The sequence below is a fragment of the Pistacia vera genome, unplaced genomic scaffold (assembly GCF_008641045.1).
Source record: "Pistacia vera cultivar Batoury unplaced genomic scaffold, PisVer_v2 Contig859, whole genome shotgun sequence".
Classification (NCBI taxonomy): Eukaryota; Viridiplantae; Streptophyta; class Magnoliopsida; order Sapindales; family Anacardiaceae; genus Pistacia; species Pistacia vera.
The window spans coordinates 209,790-225,131 of NW_022196733.1; the positions used below are offsets into that span (position 1 = coordinate 209,790).

Below are 15,342 nucleotides of genomic sequence, written 5' to 3' on the forward strand. Positions count from 1 at the left end.
TTCACTTTCTTGCGTACCTTCTTTGCCGAAACGACACCGTCTTGTATTGGGCAACTAGCAAAGACCCCACTGCACCGCGGGTGGTATTATTACTATTTGAATATTGACTGACTCATCCAGAGTCTCAGGTTCACAGCCCACTGATTTGATTCGTCTCACAAAACAAACATAAGCAATAGCCGCATTAAGCATAAACGTTCCAACAACAATTAAATCAGGAAATGAAAATGGTAACTCTCATTGTGGCCACCACCATCGATCCGGCCTCCATCAACCCAGCCACCGCGCTCTTGTCCATGCCCGGCTGGCACCCTGGTCCTTCCTTCCAGGTCAGTCACTCATTACTCTCACAACACCTGATCAATTTCTTCATATTCTTTGCATTTTAATTTCAGTTTTTATGATACAGGAACTTAAGAGCTTTGCTAATCAACAAGTGAGACTTTTACAACACGACAAAGGCATAGTAGTGGAGGATGATTTAGACAATCGTTGGGAGGAAGCTACTGGTGAAGTTGTAAACGATGTCATATTTCTCAGCAAACACACCGCCGTTTCGAACCGTCCTGCTCTTACTGTTCATCCGATCGGTACAATTTTACATTCGTTTCTGCAATTTATTAACTGTGATGATTTTTATTTATTGTTATTGTTATTATTTGATAGGAGTGCCTCACTTGCGTGAAGGAGAGGTGACGCCACAGGGTGGCAGGCCTGGATGGGCGGCGCCGCCCAATCCAAGAATTGGCCCGTGGCTCAGGCTCTTAAAGAAAATTGCTCAGTCTCATAATTTAGTACCTGAATTTGAGGTTTCATCTGCTTCTCTCTGGTTTTTATTTTTTATGAATTTGAAATAAATAGTAGTTTATGTTGTTATGCATGGATGTAGATTACATTGGAGGGTACACATCATGGACCCGTGACAAATAAGCCGACTATGTTTGTTGAAATAGGTAAGTTTCGTCTCATTGCAGATTTCTTGCAACATGATTTATTTCTTTGATTGTAACGAGGCTTTGGTTTAACTTTTGGAATTAAACTCAGTGCGCAAACATAGAGCAGCAGAATTTGCTTTTGGTGAGAAGATGCTTATGAATGTTTAATCATGGAGAGAAGTAAATTACAAGTGATATATGATGGCATAAACCTAATGTTCAATTAGTTTATCTATATATTAGTTTTCACGATAAACATTTCATTTGAGCTTTCCAGGTTGATTAATGTTGCCCACAAAATAAATACATTATATATGTTTTAATGTCTTTAGAAGATGTTGTATAGCTTATTTTTCCCAGACAAGATAATCATCTTCATACTTGAGAAGGGCAGGAACCATCTTAATTTCTGAGGTGGAATGCAACTTAGTAACAACCACATAGCGTACTTGTAAGATTATCAAAGTAATGTAATAAAACGTGATAGAATCAGGAGATTTGCAAAGCTATTCGTGCCAATAATGTATTGTGAAATTAACAAATATTTAGTGTAAAAGAACTGAAATTGCAAGAGAAAGAGAAGTGCAAAATTTTCATTTATTTGGGACGATTCACAAAACCAAAGGAATCTCTATTTATAGAGTCCCAAGCTGCTTACCTAAACCAATTGGGCTTGGCCACAAAACCAGGCATGTGTCAAAATGGAGGGAATCCTGCTCTTCATAATATGTGAGTAATTGAAAATCTGTGTCTTATGTTTAATATTTTCTACTGATTGATATAGGTAGTACAGAGGAATATTGGAGGAGACAGGATGCTGCTCAAGTCATTGCTCTGGTTGAGTACATATTTTCGACTTTACTATTTCAAGCATTAATTTTTTCTGTCTCTATTGTATAGTATAATATGCAGGTTGTTAGAAATCACATTCTTTTTTCACTAAATATTTTGTTGTGTTTGTGCCTGAAGTTAATTTGGGAGGGACTTGGTCTTGGGGAAGGTGCAGCTATAGGAAATTGGAGCAGGTACTGACACCATTATTGAACAACAATCTCAGCTTTTGTCCCTCATTTGAATAATTTTTTTTTTTTTTTTGGCATAAAAGAGTTCCTTGAGTAATATCATTATACACTTCAATGCATGTATTTTGATTGTCCAACAAAACTGTGTCTCTCTGCATAAGTAGACTTGTTTCTTTTTTGATTTTCTTGTGCTCGCTTACTTGTTTAATGTGAATGGTGAGCTGGTGCTCCAAGTATCATGTGAACTTCTCTTCTGGTTGCATGTTCTGTTTACTGTTTCTGTAACTTAATCATCGCATGCTTGCATTTTGAATATTCATTGTATGTATGCCCTTTGACAAATTCTTTGATTTATTATACATCTTGCCATTTTCCATCAAATCATTAAACCATCTTCTTCTTGATGATGCTTTGCTTACCCTATTCTTCTATATTGATATCCTAGGGAGAATGGCAAGAACAAGGTTCTTCTTGGGATAGGTGGAGGACATTATGCACCTCGGCATATGGACATAGCTCTGTAAGTTAATGTTGTATGTCATTTTTCCATTTCCACATAGGGCTATATCTGAAACCTTCCTGTTAGTATCACATATAACCTATGAACTATAAGTTTGTTATATGAAAGATTGGGCTAAGAGTGTTAAATTTGTTTCTGCAAAAACATCTAAATTGGCCTTAATATATATTTTTCCCTTCACTTCACACTCCCTATGTTTCAGTTCCCCAATTTTAAATTGAGATATGTACTTCCATACAAAAATGTGCAGGCATGTGTTTGTAGAATTTTTTCTTTTAATGAACTCAACTATTTTTGGTTTATCAACAGCTTTCTTAGTATGTGCATGTATTCAGGAGGCTGTTGTAGGACAAGTACTTATTCATTTGTGTTTCCTTTTCAAAGTCACAGCTTCTTGCACTGGGGAACTTGGGTAGTTTATGCATATACAGAATAAATGGAATGTGGAAAAAGTGTTAACGTATGATAGATTGAAGTTTTCTTTATAGTACTTTCAAGGCTCTCCAATCCTCCTAAATAACAGAAAGAGAAAAAAAAAAAAAGAGTAAATGACTTATAGTTTTTCTTCAGCATCTTAATGGACCATTTCATTGTTTGTAATAATAGGAAAGATGATGTATGGGTAGGCCATCTACTTTCTGGATATTCCTTGCCAATGGAAGATCCAAACCAGTCAAAAGCAGATACCGTTGCAAAAGATATTGGTGGAACTTGGAAACAGGCCATTAAAGCAGCTTTTGATACTACGAAATCAGCTTTTCCTGGTGGGGAAATTTTGGCGCATCTTGACCACAAGTGAGTTCACAAACTAGACATTTTTAACGCAACTCTTAACACTTTTTGCATTTTAAACCACATTTTGTTTCTTCATAGTCTTGGCTGGGGGCAATGAAATCAAATGTTTGGAAGAGTTGGTGCCCCTTCCATTTCTGCTAAGCCATTAAAGACCTTTGCAGATGCTATAGATGTCTGGGTTGTGGAATTTTACCAGAGTCTCAGGTATAATAATAAGGTCATTTTTCTCATCTCTATTTGAAAATGAAGAACAAAATTGTGTAAGCAATTTTAACTTGATGGTTTGTAGTGAAAGATCTTAGATGAGCTAGTAAGGTTTCGAATCATGTTTCTTCAATGCTCTGGTTGTTTCTCTTCAATGGCTTTAGAAAATGGCGAACTAGGAATTTTTAAAATCTATTGTAGATTCTAGTTTTTTTTTTTAATGTAACAGTTTTAAAATTTCAGGATAAAACATACTCTTAAGATACGTCAAAAACAAATGCTTGATCTAAATGTGTGGTTACTTCAATTGATTATGTGTGGCCGTTTAATTTGGGTGATGTGAAAAGTAAAATACACGGGGAGAGTGCTCTTTAATTTGGGATTATGGTCTCATTATTGGACATTTATACGTTGTTTGTCCTGTTCTTTGTTTTCCAGCCATGATACATATTTGTCCAGGACATGTTAGATAATCTGTGACTTAAGCAAATTACTGATTGCAGGAGTTTTAAAGGCTGGCAGAAAAATGCCATTACTGGATTTCTGAGTGAGCAGAATATCAAAGTTGGGAAGCCAAATGACTTCAACTGATATGGATGTTCGGTCTTGCGGACAGTTTCATCATTTCTTGAAATGAGAAAGTTTGGGAGTTTGACAACTTGCCACAGACTCCATCACAACAGATTCCATTACAGTATAGATTTATAGTACATGGATCCATTAGTGATTACTATCAATCAGTTGTTCCTCAGAGGCCAGAGGGGTATCGACATTGAAATCAAAAGCAAATGAGACAGAAACAAATATATAGATGTATATGTTTTCTAATACCAAAATTATATCATGATTGTTTTTTATCACATCTGGTGTGAATACGTGAAGTCATTGTCATGAATTGCGTATTAGAGTTTTGCAATCCAGTTCCATGACTATCTAATCTGTGGATCTGGAAAGGTCGATAAAAACATGATAAAATGCTTGTTTTACACGGTTATCTTTAAAATCATGTCATACTAGTCAAGGTCAAGGCATTTGAGCGATTCGGCCTAACTCAACTTTTCTCGCGCCTTCTTTCCAGATTGCAAAAACGATGGGCCTATCCTATTTTTGTTGCACCTGGGGGGGAAAAACGCATAAAATGCTTGAAAATTTATAAAATCTACCTTGGAATAATCGGCACCTTTATTCCATTTTTTTAATTTGTGTAACGTTTCTTATGTCCATAAAACAAAAACGTGGTATAAATAACCTAATGATAACATTATTGTATTACAAGATATGTAAGCTTATTGTTGTAAACTTTCAATAACAGCACAAAGTGAAGTGGTAAAATTTATATTGAATGTTGGCATGACCTTTTTAGTAGCGTTGTTAAAATGTCAACATACAATTTGAAGGTGTTGAGCTTTGAAGCTCTTGAAAGGTGTTATGCCTAAAAAATCAGGGCTGACGTAAGCTCACGCCAGCAATGACCAATCAGAGTTCTGGAAGGCTTTGTGTCGTCCAGATGCTACCACGTCGCAGAAGGACGAAAGAGATAAGGTTGTCGTCAGTCTGACAGGTGAAAACTTGGCTTGTGAGTGCTAGGAATTGTCCACCTGCCCAAGTTTTAGACGATTTAAGGATATCTTCTGTGCAGTCAGCCAATGGGAAGCAGGTTAAGAATTATACCACATCTGCCCGACTGCAGAATTATGATTATTACTTTGAACCTCTCGACTATAAATAAATGGCTCCTCTCTCATTTATGGGATCAGTTCATTTTTAATCTTCTAATAACATACTCTCTCTCTCTATTTAAATTCTCTCTCTATATTATATCCCAACTTGCTAAATTAACGTGTAAATCAGTGTGTGTCTTGCGCTGCTGTTTATTCTCAAACAACACATTGTGAACTTTGAATCCTGTTGGAAGCCACCACCAGCGCTAGAGGACGATTCAAATCCACTACCTTATAATTTGGAGGAAAAAAAAAAGTGTAGGCATAGAATTGTAGCATTGACTTAAGATAGGCCGACCATGTCCTCTTCGTATAACGGGGAGTGTCCAATTGTCAATTAATGTTGAACAGGAAATCAGACCTAAATGTTTTAAAATTTATTCCCCTCTCTTACTTTTTTTGCATATTCTTCAAGCTATACAACCAACTTTATCTTGTAAATCGGCTTTTGTCAACTGCTTTGCTTTTGTCCTTTTCCTCTCATTATGTACATCGCTTTTGGCCTCCCATTAGTACGCATGATTCAACTAATTTTTTGCGCAAGAATTAGATTTACATTCAATATGACATCATTTCATATGTATGTCATGCTGTTAATGGTACATGATTAGTTGTTAGATGAATATTTTTTTTTTTTTTTTANTTGGATCCATGACCAGTTCACCCCTTCCAAACACCCGAGTGCTTGGTGCAATGTAAGCTGTCCTAAATTTTATAACCATGTGCAACAAATAAAAAAGATCTGCTACAGTCCGGAACAAGGTCACGACAATTCGCAACTCATAGTCTGTCTTCACACATGAAACATTTTCATCGCCTCCCACAGAAGGCAAGTAAAAATACAATGGGTCAACAAAAAGTGCGACCAAGCATGCGACGATGAAAACCCGGTTCCATTGCAACACAATATCACTACCTGGGTCGAGTATTCTCTTGTGCCATGGTTCATTTTCGTGTACAAGAAGTGTAGACCACCCAATTTTGCTTGTTTCTGGTAGCCGATTTCTGCCCCCATCCAACCCATTTAGCACAGAAGGTAATGCAATCTTGTACGCGGATGATGACCTCTCAAGGTGCATTGGGAGGTCATTTTTTCCCCACAGAGATTCTTTATGTTGTTTCCCATCAGAATAAAACCTAGACAGAAGTTCAACCAACAAATTGACTAGATATTCCCAATTTTTCAGCAGAAAACAAAGATAATCTGCATTTAGCATAACTCGGACAAAGATAACAACTTTTCAGCATTATGAAGACAAAACCAAACATGTTTCCAGAACTCTTTGCTCTGGAAAACAAAACAGAAAGCAGAAACTCCCCACCGCCCAAAAACAAAATAATCAAATACATACTCAAAATCTCAGAAGATTTAGTTAAAGAATATTAAAGAATCATATTCTTTAACTTGTTTTGTTTTGGTTCAATATAATTGAAGTCCAATAAACTCTCTCATGCTCCAGTTCAGTGAAATTCCAAGCTTTCCTAGTTATCCAACAGCGACAAATCTGAAACTTTCCTACATCTCTTCAGTTATTAACGAAAACTGTAATTAAGAAAACAGAAACAGATATCTTTCTAAAAACATGATTTACGATCTATTAGTCTCCAAAGACCAAATTTTTTAACTCGAACTACTTTTTTGAAGTCAAATAAAATTTTCCCACCTTTTCTCAAGCACCAAACACAGCTCAGAAGCAAAAACAACACCAAGAAAACTCAACCCACCAAATTTTCCTTAAAAAAAAAGAGAATCCACAACAAAACATGATAAAAGAAAAACAACAACAACACCAGAGATAAATTAAAAAATAAAAATAAAATAAGTAGAGAAAGATTACCTGACAAGCTTTTCCTTTTTGAACTCCATGAAAGAAAAGAAAGCATAAATCTGAATCTCTTCAAAACCCCACCAAGAAAAACATGATATTCCAAGTGTAGCTCATTGATTTCGCTGTAAATCTAGAGATTTGTTAGGCTTTTGTCTTTGGGTTAGTAAAGAAATGGAATCAAAGGTGTGTTTTCTTGAGTTAAATTATAAATATTTTAGGTGTGTTTTTTTGAAACAGAAGCCAAAATTCACCACTTTAATTACATTGTACGCTACAAGTCAACAAGCTGTTTAGACTATGGCTCAAACGACAGCTTCAACTTTGTCCTAAAAACTTCCTTTTTTTCTTATTATTTCTAAAAATATTTTTATTAATGTTTTATTTTTTGTCTTTTTTACATACGTAATTGGTTGGATAAATTGTAGGGATAATGAGTAGTTTATTTAAAAAAAAAGGTTTCATCATAGTAAACTCCGTATATTTGATCTTTTTTGTGAGCACCTATTGGTTTCAAAATGTGACTCTAACTTTTGGGCGTTTAATCTTTTTTGCAGTGAGCATATGTTGGTTTTAGAAATGTGATCCTAACATTTATTTTTTATGAATTGTTAGATTATCATGCTTAAATTTTATAGAGCCAAACCCAATCCCATAATGTAATCTGGTCAACTTCTTTTGTTATTTATGTAATTTAGTTGAGGTTGGTGATTATTTCTTTAATTCAATTTTTTTTTCTTCTTTATATATAAAAAAAAATTAGAAAGAAAAAAATGGCAAATTTCTTATAAACCATGTAGAATTGACCTTTATTATTCAGATTAAAGAGTAGCACACTAGGTTAGACCTCTCTGTCAATTGTAAAATATTACCTTTTTATGTTGACCATTGAAATGACATTATTACCCTCAACAACAACCCAGAAATATATTCCTCGAGTGTTAGAAATTAGTTGGTTGGACTAGCTTAAAGCGGCAGCCTAAAAGCTAACTTATTGCCCAAGTGCTTTTAATTAAAACCTGCAAAGATAAATATCAATGAAAAATAGGAATATATTTTTTTTTTTTATAACCAAGGTGTTTGGATCAGCTTGCACATATTTTAACTAATCTTCAGGAGAGACTAACATAATAACCTATAGTCACAGCTTCTTACTTAAATCTTGGGACTTAGAGAGATTCAAACTTGAGACTGTACATCTTAACCAAAAAAAAAAAAAAAAAAAATTGTTTAAGAAATTGATACATATATATTAAGGGACTTAAACGCTCTCTCTTTGAAAAACTATAATAAAAATTAATTTATATATATAATAATACTTTACTGATGGGATAATCTACTCTATATGAGGGAGTAGTACCTCCAAAGCAATTGAGAGAGGCAGAGAGCAGCGAGAGAGAAGAGTTGAGAAAAAACTTGCTTGCCTTTCTAATTGTGATGAAGCAATATAAATAACCCTAAAATAATAAAGTCTTAATAATCAAACTAATGCCCAACATAAGGAAAAATAACATCAATTAGCCAAAACTAATGACAATAACATAAAAATAACTCTGCTTTTATAACTTTGCTGCTCAACGCCTCATGCGATAATCCTTTGCCCATGCAGGAGCTTGCCGAGTCCTAGTAGGATATCTTTCTGTTACTCCATCCTCCCCAGCCTCTCCTCTAGTTGGGTTCCTATCAATAATCCCCTCTTCCACTTCAACCTTATCCTCAAGGTTGAGAGAAAACTTCCCGTAGATAGCCTCGAATGCTACAACATCCTCCCAAGAGGTGTCCTCCAGCGGTAAGGCGTGCCATTGAACTAACAATTGCGGCACATCAACCCCCTTACGTGACATAATTCGGCGGCCAAGCACGGCAAGGGGAGTGATGTGTAGCTGACCTTGGTAGACCAAAGGAGGTAATTGCAAGGGTGTGATTGTTAGAACAGTCAAACATGGTTTCAGTAAAGACACATGAAACATGGGGTGTATTTTGGACCTTTCCGACAAGGCCAACTTGTAAGCAACTTTGCCAACCTGCTTCAGAATTGCAAAGGGTCTATAGTATGACTGCCCAAGCTTGGAATAAACCTGCCCACTCACTGACAGTTGATGATAAGGCTAAAATTTTAGGTACACCTGCTGACCCACTTTAAATTCCATAGGTCGCCGACGTTTGTCAGCTTGGCTAACCATACGTTGCTAAGCGCAACCGAAGTTTTCCTTTAACTCTTTCAAAATGTGATCACGGGAGCTAAGTTCAAAGTCTACTGCATCCACATTTGATTCACCTAGCACATAAGGTCGGACCACCGGAGGCTCTCTGCCATACACTAAAGTAAAAGGTGTGGTTCCGGTTGAAGTGTGGAATGAAGTGTTATAGTAGAATTCTGCCTAGGGAAGGAAATTTGATCACTTATCCTGTTGGTCCATCATAAAGCAACGCAAGTATTGCTCAAGGAATTGATTTGTTACCTCTGTTTGGCTGTTTGTTTACGGATGATAAGCTGAACTGTGGAGGAGGGTGGTGCCACTAAGCTAAAACAATTCCTGCCAAAAGTTGCTCAAAAAGACATGGTCCCAATCACTAAGAATTGTCTTAGGTAAACCGTGGAGTTTATAGACTAAATGAACAAACAAAGCAGCAACTTTGGTTGCCATAAACCCATGGCGGAGGGGTCCAAAATGTGCATATTTGGTCAGGCGATCTACCACCACCAAGATGACCGAAAACCCTGATGACAAAGCCAGTTTACTCAGAGTTTTTCTGTAACCACCATGACCGCCCAAGGGTGTGCCCTGTAGAGCTGATATGAAAGTTGTCCAGTAAAGTCGCGCAATGAGCATCTGCCGTTAGATTGTCGCAAATGTTTTGTAAAATTTCAAAAGTGGGAACTAACAAGGCTAAAAAAGACTGCTCGACCGGAGGTAGTTCATCAACAAATTGGCGAGAAAGGGCATCGGTTGCAATGTTGTCCTTTCCTCACTTATAACTCACTACAAAATCAAAACCCAATAATTTAACCAAATAAGTTTGTTGTTCAGGGGTTTGAACTACCTGTGTAAGGAGGTTGCGAAGGTTTTGTTGATTGGTACAGAAGATAAACTTGAGGCCCAACAAGTATTGGTGCCAGCACACAACTGCATCAGTAACAACACATAATTCCCCGGCTTACGCAGACGCGTGTTACATCCGCAAAGATAACTTTTTACTAAAATAGGCAATGGGATGCCTGTGCTGCATGAGAACCACCCCAATACCTTGCCTAGAGGCATCAGTTTCAATCACAAAAGTCTTAACAAAATTCGGCAAGGCAAGTATAGGTGCCTCAGTCATAACACACTTCAGGTTGTCAAGTGCTTGTTGTGCTTCCATAGTCCAGCAAAATTTATCTTTTTTATAGCAAGGACGTTAGTGGCGCTGCAATGTGAGCATACCCATGCACAAACCGACGATAATACGCTGTCAAACCCAAAAATCCCCTCAACTGGCGAACATTGGCCAAAGTCGGCCACCTTGTCATGGCTTGAACCTTGGAGGGATTCAGCTCAACCCCTGTGCCTGAGACAATATGGCCCAAGTAATCAATTCGGCTAACCGTAAACAAGCATTTTCCTCGATTGACATAAAATTGATAAGCTCGTAAGCAATTAAGGGCCACAGTTAGATGTTCAACGTTCACTTCCCCCTTACTGTAAACTAGAATATTGTCAAAGAAGAAGATAACAAACTTCCATAAGTATGGCCGAAAAAGATCATTCATGGCAGCCTGAAAAGTGGCCAGGCATTAGTAAGGCCGAAAGGCATTACCACGAATTCGTAGTGGCCATCATGGGTCCAAAATCCATCTTTTCAATATCAAACTTGACCATCCTTATCTGGTGGTAACCCGAGCGCAAATCAATTTTGGTAAAAATTGTTGTGCCAAATAATTCATCAAGCAATTCATCGACAGTAGGGATTGGGAATTTTTCTAGCACCGTCAATTGATTAAAGGCCCGATAGTCCACACAGAATCACCAAGACCCATCCCGCTTTTTCACCAACAAGACTGGGGATGAAAAGGGGCTTCGGCTTGGTCGAATAATGCCACTAGCAAGCATGTCACGAACCATACACTCCAACTCCCCTTTTTAGAAGTGAAGGTTCTGATAAGGGTGCACACTAATTGATTCAGCGCCCGACCAGACTGGAATGTGATTATCATGAGGCCGCTGAGGAGGCAACCTAGAGGGAGTATAAAAAACTTCCACAAAACTAGTTAAGACCCCTTGTATAAGAGATGGGATTTAAGCTGAGGAGTTGTTACATAGGAGAGGAGAGTTACCGGCTAAACTATAGAGGTGATAGGTATCAGCCACAGAATGTACCCGAAGGAGTTGTTCCAATTGGTGCTAGTGAATGGGTTCTACGCTCTGCGATTGTTTACCTTGCAAGGTCAAGGCATGGCTGAACCAAGTGAAGGACATAGTGAGGGCTTTGTATTCCATAACAACTGGCCCAAAGGTGGCTAACTACTATGCCCTTAACACCACATCAGCTCCACAGATTGGAAGAGCAAACAAATCAACAGATAAGGAATGACCATTTAACTCCAAGGCAACCCCCGAGCACACTCCTGAGCAACTCAAAGTATTCCCATTACCAATGAGCAATTGAAAATGGGAGGAAGAAACAATGGGGAGACCCAAATGAATGTCAACCTGCTCCTATAAGAAATTATGAGTTGACCCACCATCCACCAATACCTCTATCGACTGGCCCCCAATATTCCTCTGCAGTCGGATGGTACTGGGATTGCATTGCCCCTAGAACAGATCAGAGGTCTCCTGATCCTCGAACACAATTTCCTCCTCGGAGTCATCAGCCACTGGCAGCAAATAAAATTTGGCCTTGCAATGACGCCCTTGATAAAAATGTTCGTCACAATTAAAACAAAGGCTCTGTTCATGATGCTTTTGAATTTTAGCCGTAGTTAGCTGTTTCACTGGAAGAGAAGATAGTCGTGGAGAAGGTAGTGCCTCTATCCGTTAGGGAGTAGGTGGAGTTGGCAATAACGGAGGCAAGGAGCTATCGGTGGCTTTCAGAGGAGCCCATGAGCGAGAAGCAGATGGATGCCATATTGGCTGCCTCAAATCCCTTAACTTATCCTTTTGCAAATGGGCCAGGTCAAAAGCTTGCGTGAGGGATTGCGGACGGCAAGACCAAACTTCTCGTTGAATTTCTGGCTTTAAGCAGACACAAAACAACTTAACAAAAAGGATTATGAGAGACTAGAGACATGAGTCAACAATTCCTCAAATGACGACTGATAATTAGTAACGGAACCAATCTGACACAGTTTAGAGAGCTCACCTAGATAATCCACAAACTCAAAAGGGCAAAAATGAATTTGTAGAGCATGCAGGAAAAACTTGCATGCCTTTCTTATTATGATGAAGCAATATAAATAACCCTAAAATAATAAAGTCGTAATAATCCAACTAATGCCCAACATAAGGAAAAATAACATCAACTAACCAAAACTAATGACAACAACAATTAATGTCAATAACATAAAAATAACTCTGCTTTTATATCTCTTCTGCTCAACGCCTCATGTAATTATCCTTTGCCCATGCAGGAGCTTGCCGAGTCCTTGTAGGATATCTTCCTGCTACTCCATCCTCCCCAGCCTCTCCTCTAGCTGGGTTCCTATCATTTACTGTTTAAATTAAATAAAGAAATATTATTAACTTTATAGACCCGTTCTCATGATATAATCTCTTCTTTTGTTCTTCATATAATTTAATAAACGTTTATAATTATTTCTCTATTATAATTTTTTTTCTTCCATACATAAAAAAGTTCAAAAATAAAATAATGGCAAACCTTTTTTAGACCATTTAGAATTTACCTTCATTCCTCTAATTAGAGGGGCAGTAGCACCCTAGCAGCTGTGACCTCTCCTACCAATAATAAAATATTTCCTTTTTCTTGTTGACTACTTAAATGAAAGTATTGCCCTCAACAACCACCCTAAAAAATGTGCCCTTAAAAGATTATGGGTTTCATAACCTTTCGATTTAGAATCCAAGGGTCCAAATTAAAAAAAAAACAAATTAACAACAAAATGTATTAGAAGAATCTTTTGGTTTAAAAGATAAGAATTATTGTAGTAATATATGAATTATAACAATTCTATATTTGAATTTATTATTATCTTTTTCATAATTTAATTGTGGCAAGAGATAAATTTTAATTAATATAGTTTTAAATTAATAAAGTTAACGTAAATGAAGATGGAAATTGTGGTTGGTTCTTGGTTGGACCAACTTGAAGTAACAACCAAAACGCTAACTTAATGGTATATTGTTTTTAATTAATTACAAGATTAAAAATAACATGAAAAATAAAGGGATAATATTATTTAATCCACAAGTTTTGGATATGCTTAGTTAATGAAATCAAAACAAATATCTTGAATAAATATCAAATTCAACAATTGGTTTTCACATATCATCCATTTAAAATTTAACTTTTGTTATTATTATTATTATTATTATTATTATTGTTAATTGAAGGTGTTCGACTAGTTTACGCGTACTTCAACTAATCTTTAAGGGAAGTTATCCCATAGTAATCTACCGCTGCAACCCTCTAGGTAAATTATGGACAAAAGTATTACCTTTGTATCCAACAGAAATCGAACCTAGAATTATAACTCGAAGCCATGCACAACTCCATTGGTTCATGCTTACTGCTCGGCTAACCACAGGTGGATATAATGGTTTTGTTATTGGGCTATGCCTATATAGGCTTCCTTTTTAACTAAGAAGTATTTGTAGAGCAGAGAATCAATTATGATTTGCTGCTATTTTCATTAATCAAAATAGAGTACATATACACAGAGGAATAACGAGATCACTCCTAAATACAAGAGGAAGTCCTAGTCTTAAGGAAGACTCAACAACTTTGCTATATACAAGGAAATATTTGAATTTGAATAAAGATCTAATAACAGATATATGCTACATGTTGATATGCCCCCTCAAGATAGGCCACGTGTAAAGAGGCCAATCTTGTCTCTTAAATTCTTAAATTAGGATTGAGGTAGGGGCTTTGTAAGAAGATCAACAAGCTGGTTGGTAGAGGACACATGTGCCACGCGAAGAGCATCAGACTGAACTTGATCTCGAAGAAAATGGTAATCAATTGCTATATGCTTTATACGGGAATGAAAGACTGGGTTTGAGCTTAGTTGTGTTGCACCAACATTATCATAGTAGACTACTGGGGGTTTTATCAGATTGATACACAGTTCAGAGAGTAAAGAATGAACCCAGCATAGTTCGGTAGCAGTAGCAACAACTGAGCGATATTCAGCCTCAGTGGAAGAGCGAGCAATTGTTTTCTGCTTTTTAGAGCTCTATGAAATGAGATTGCGTCCAAGATAAACAAGATATGCACCAGTGGAAGAGTAATCATCTTTGTTACTTGCCTAGTCAGAATCTGAAAATGCATGAAGTGAGTCGGAGAAGGCATGAAGTGATAGAGGTGAATTTCGGAGTAGGAGGAGTCCATCATCCAAAGTGCCACTGAGATAGCATAAAATGCGTTTAACAAGGTTCCAATGTTCATCTGTAGGCTGATGCATAAACTGAGACATTTTGTTGACTGCAAAGGAAATTTCAGGTCGGGTGAGAGACAGATATTGGAGGCTACCCACAACAGTTCTATATTCAAATGGATCAGAGAGGAAAGATCCTGATGCTAGCGTGAGAGATGACGAGTTGGTTGGTAAAGGTGTATGAACTAGTTTGGCAGCTTGCATATTAGTTCTAGTGAGCAGATCCTTTATTTATCGCCTTTGTGAGAGTAAGAGTCCATGGCGATGAGGAATAACTTCTACACCAAGAAAATACGATAGAGTGCCCAGATCTTTGAGAGAAAAATGCTGAGCTAGACACTCAACAAGTTGGGATACAAGATTGTCACTATTCCCAGTGATTATAATGTCGTCAATGTATACCAGCAGATAGAGTAGGCTGGTTCCAGTGTTTAGAATAAACAGAGAAGTGTCAGAGTGAGAGTTTCTGAACCTGTAATCGACAAGGAATTGTAGCAATTCATGATACCAGGCTCGAGGAGCCTATTTGAGACCATAAATGGCTTTGTGAAGCTTGCATACATGGGTGGGTTTATCAGTGCCAATGAAGCCAAGAGGTTGTGCCATATATACTGTTTCTGATAGATTACCTTGGAGGAAGGCATTGTTTACATCCAATTGACGAAGGGACCAACCATTGCTTACGACAATACTGAGCACACATCTCACAGTAGTTGGCTTGA

The 15,342-nt window shown here is 37.2% G+C and overlaps 2 protein-coding genes across 2 annotated transcripts; one reads left to right on the forward strand and one right to left on the reverse strand.

Annotated features, from left to right (window-relative positions):
• The first annotated feature begins 202 nt into the window (after positions 1 to 202).
• LOC116118756 (D-aminoacyl-tRNA deacylase-like) lies at positions 203 to 4,336 on the forward strand. Its single transcript, XM_031404731.1, has 9 exons — positions 203 to 329; positions 410 to 590; positions 667 to 809; positions 890 to 953; positions 1,720 to 1,772; positions 1,905 to 1,960; positions 2,403 to 2,477; positions 3,084 to 3,272; positions 3,980 to 4,336. The coding sequence occupies exons 1-9, from the start codon at positions 222 to 224 to the stop codon at positions 4,065 to 4,067; spliced, it is 957 nt and encodes a 318-aa protein (XP_031260591.1). The 5' UTR covers positions 203 to 221; the 3' UTR covers positions 4,068 to 4,336.
• A 1,475-nt stretch (positions 4,337 to 5,811) lies between these two features.
• On the reverse strand, positions 5,812 to 7,310 carry LOC116118765 (cyclic nucleotide-gated ion channel 17-like). The gene is made up of 2 exons (XM_031404738.1): positions 7,036 to 7,310; positions 5,812 to 6,334 (listed from the first exon to the last, which is right to left on the reverse strand). Exons 1-2 carry the CDS (start codon positions 7,062 to 7,064, stop codon positions 5,812 to 5,814), a joined length of 552 nt encoding a protein of 183 aa, XP_031260598.1. The 5' UTR covers positions 7,065 to 7,310.
• Between the last annotated feature and the right edge of the window lie 8,032 nt (positions 7,311 to 15,342).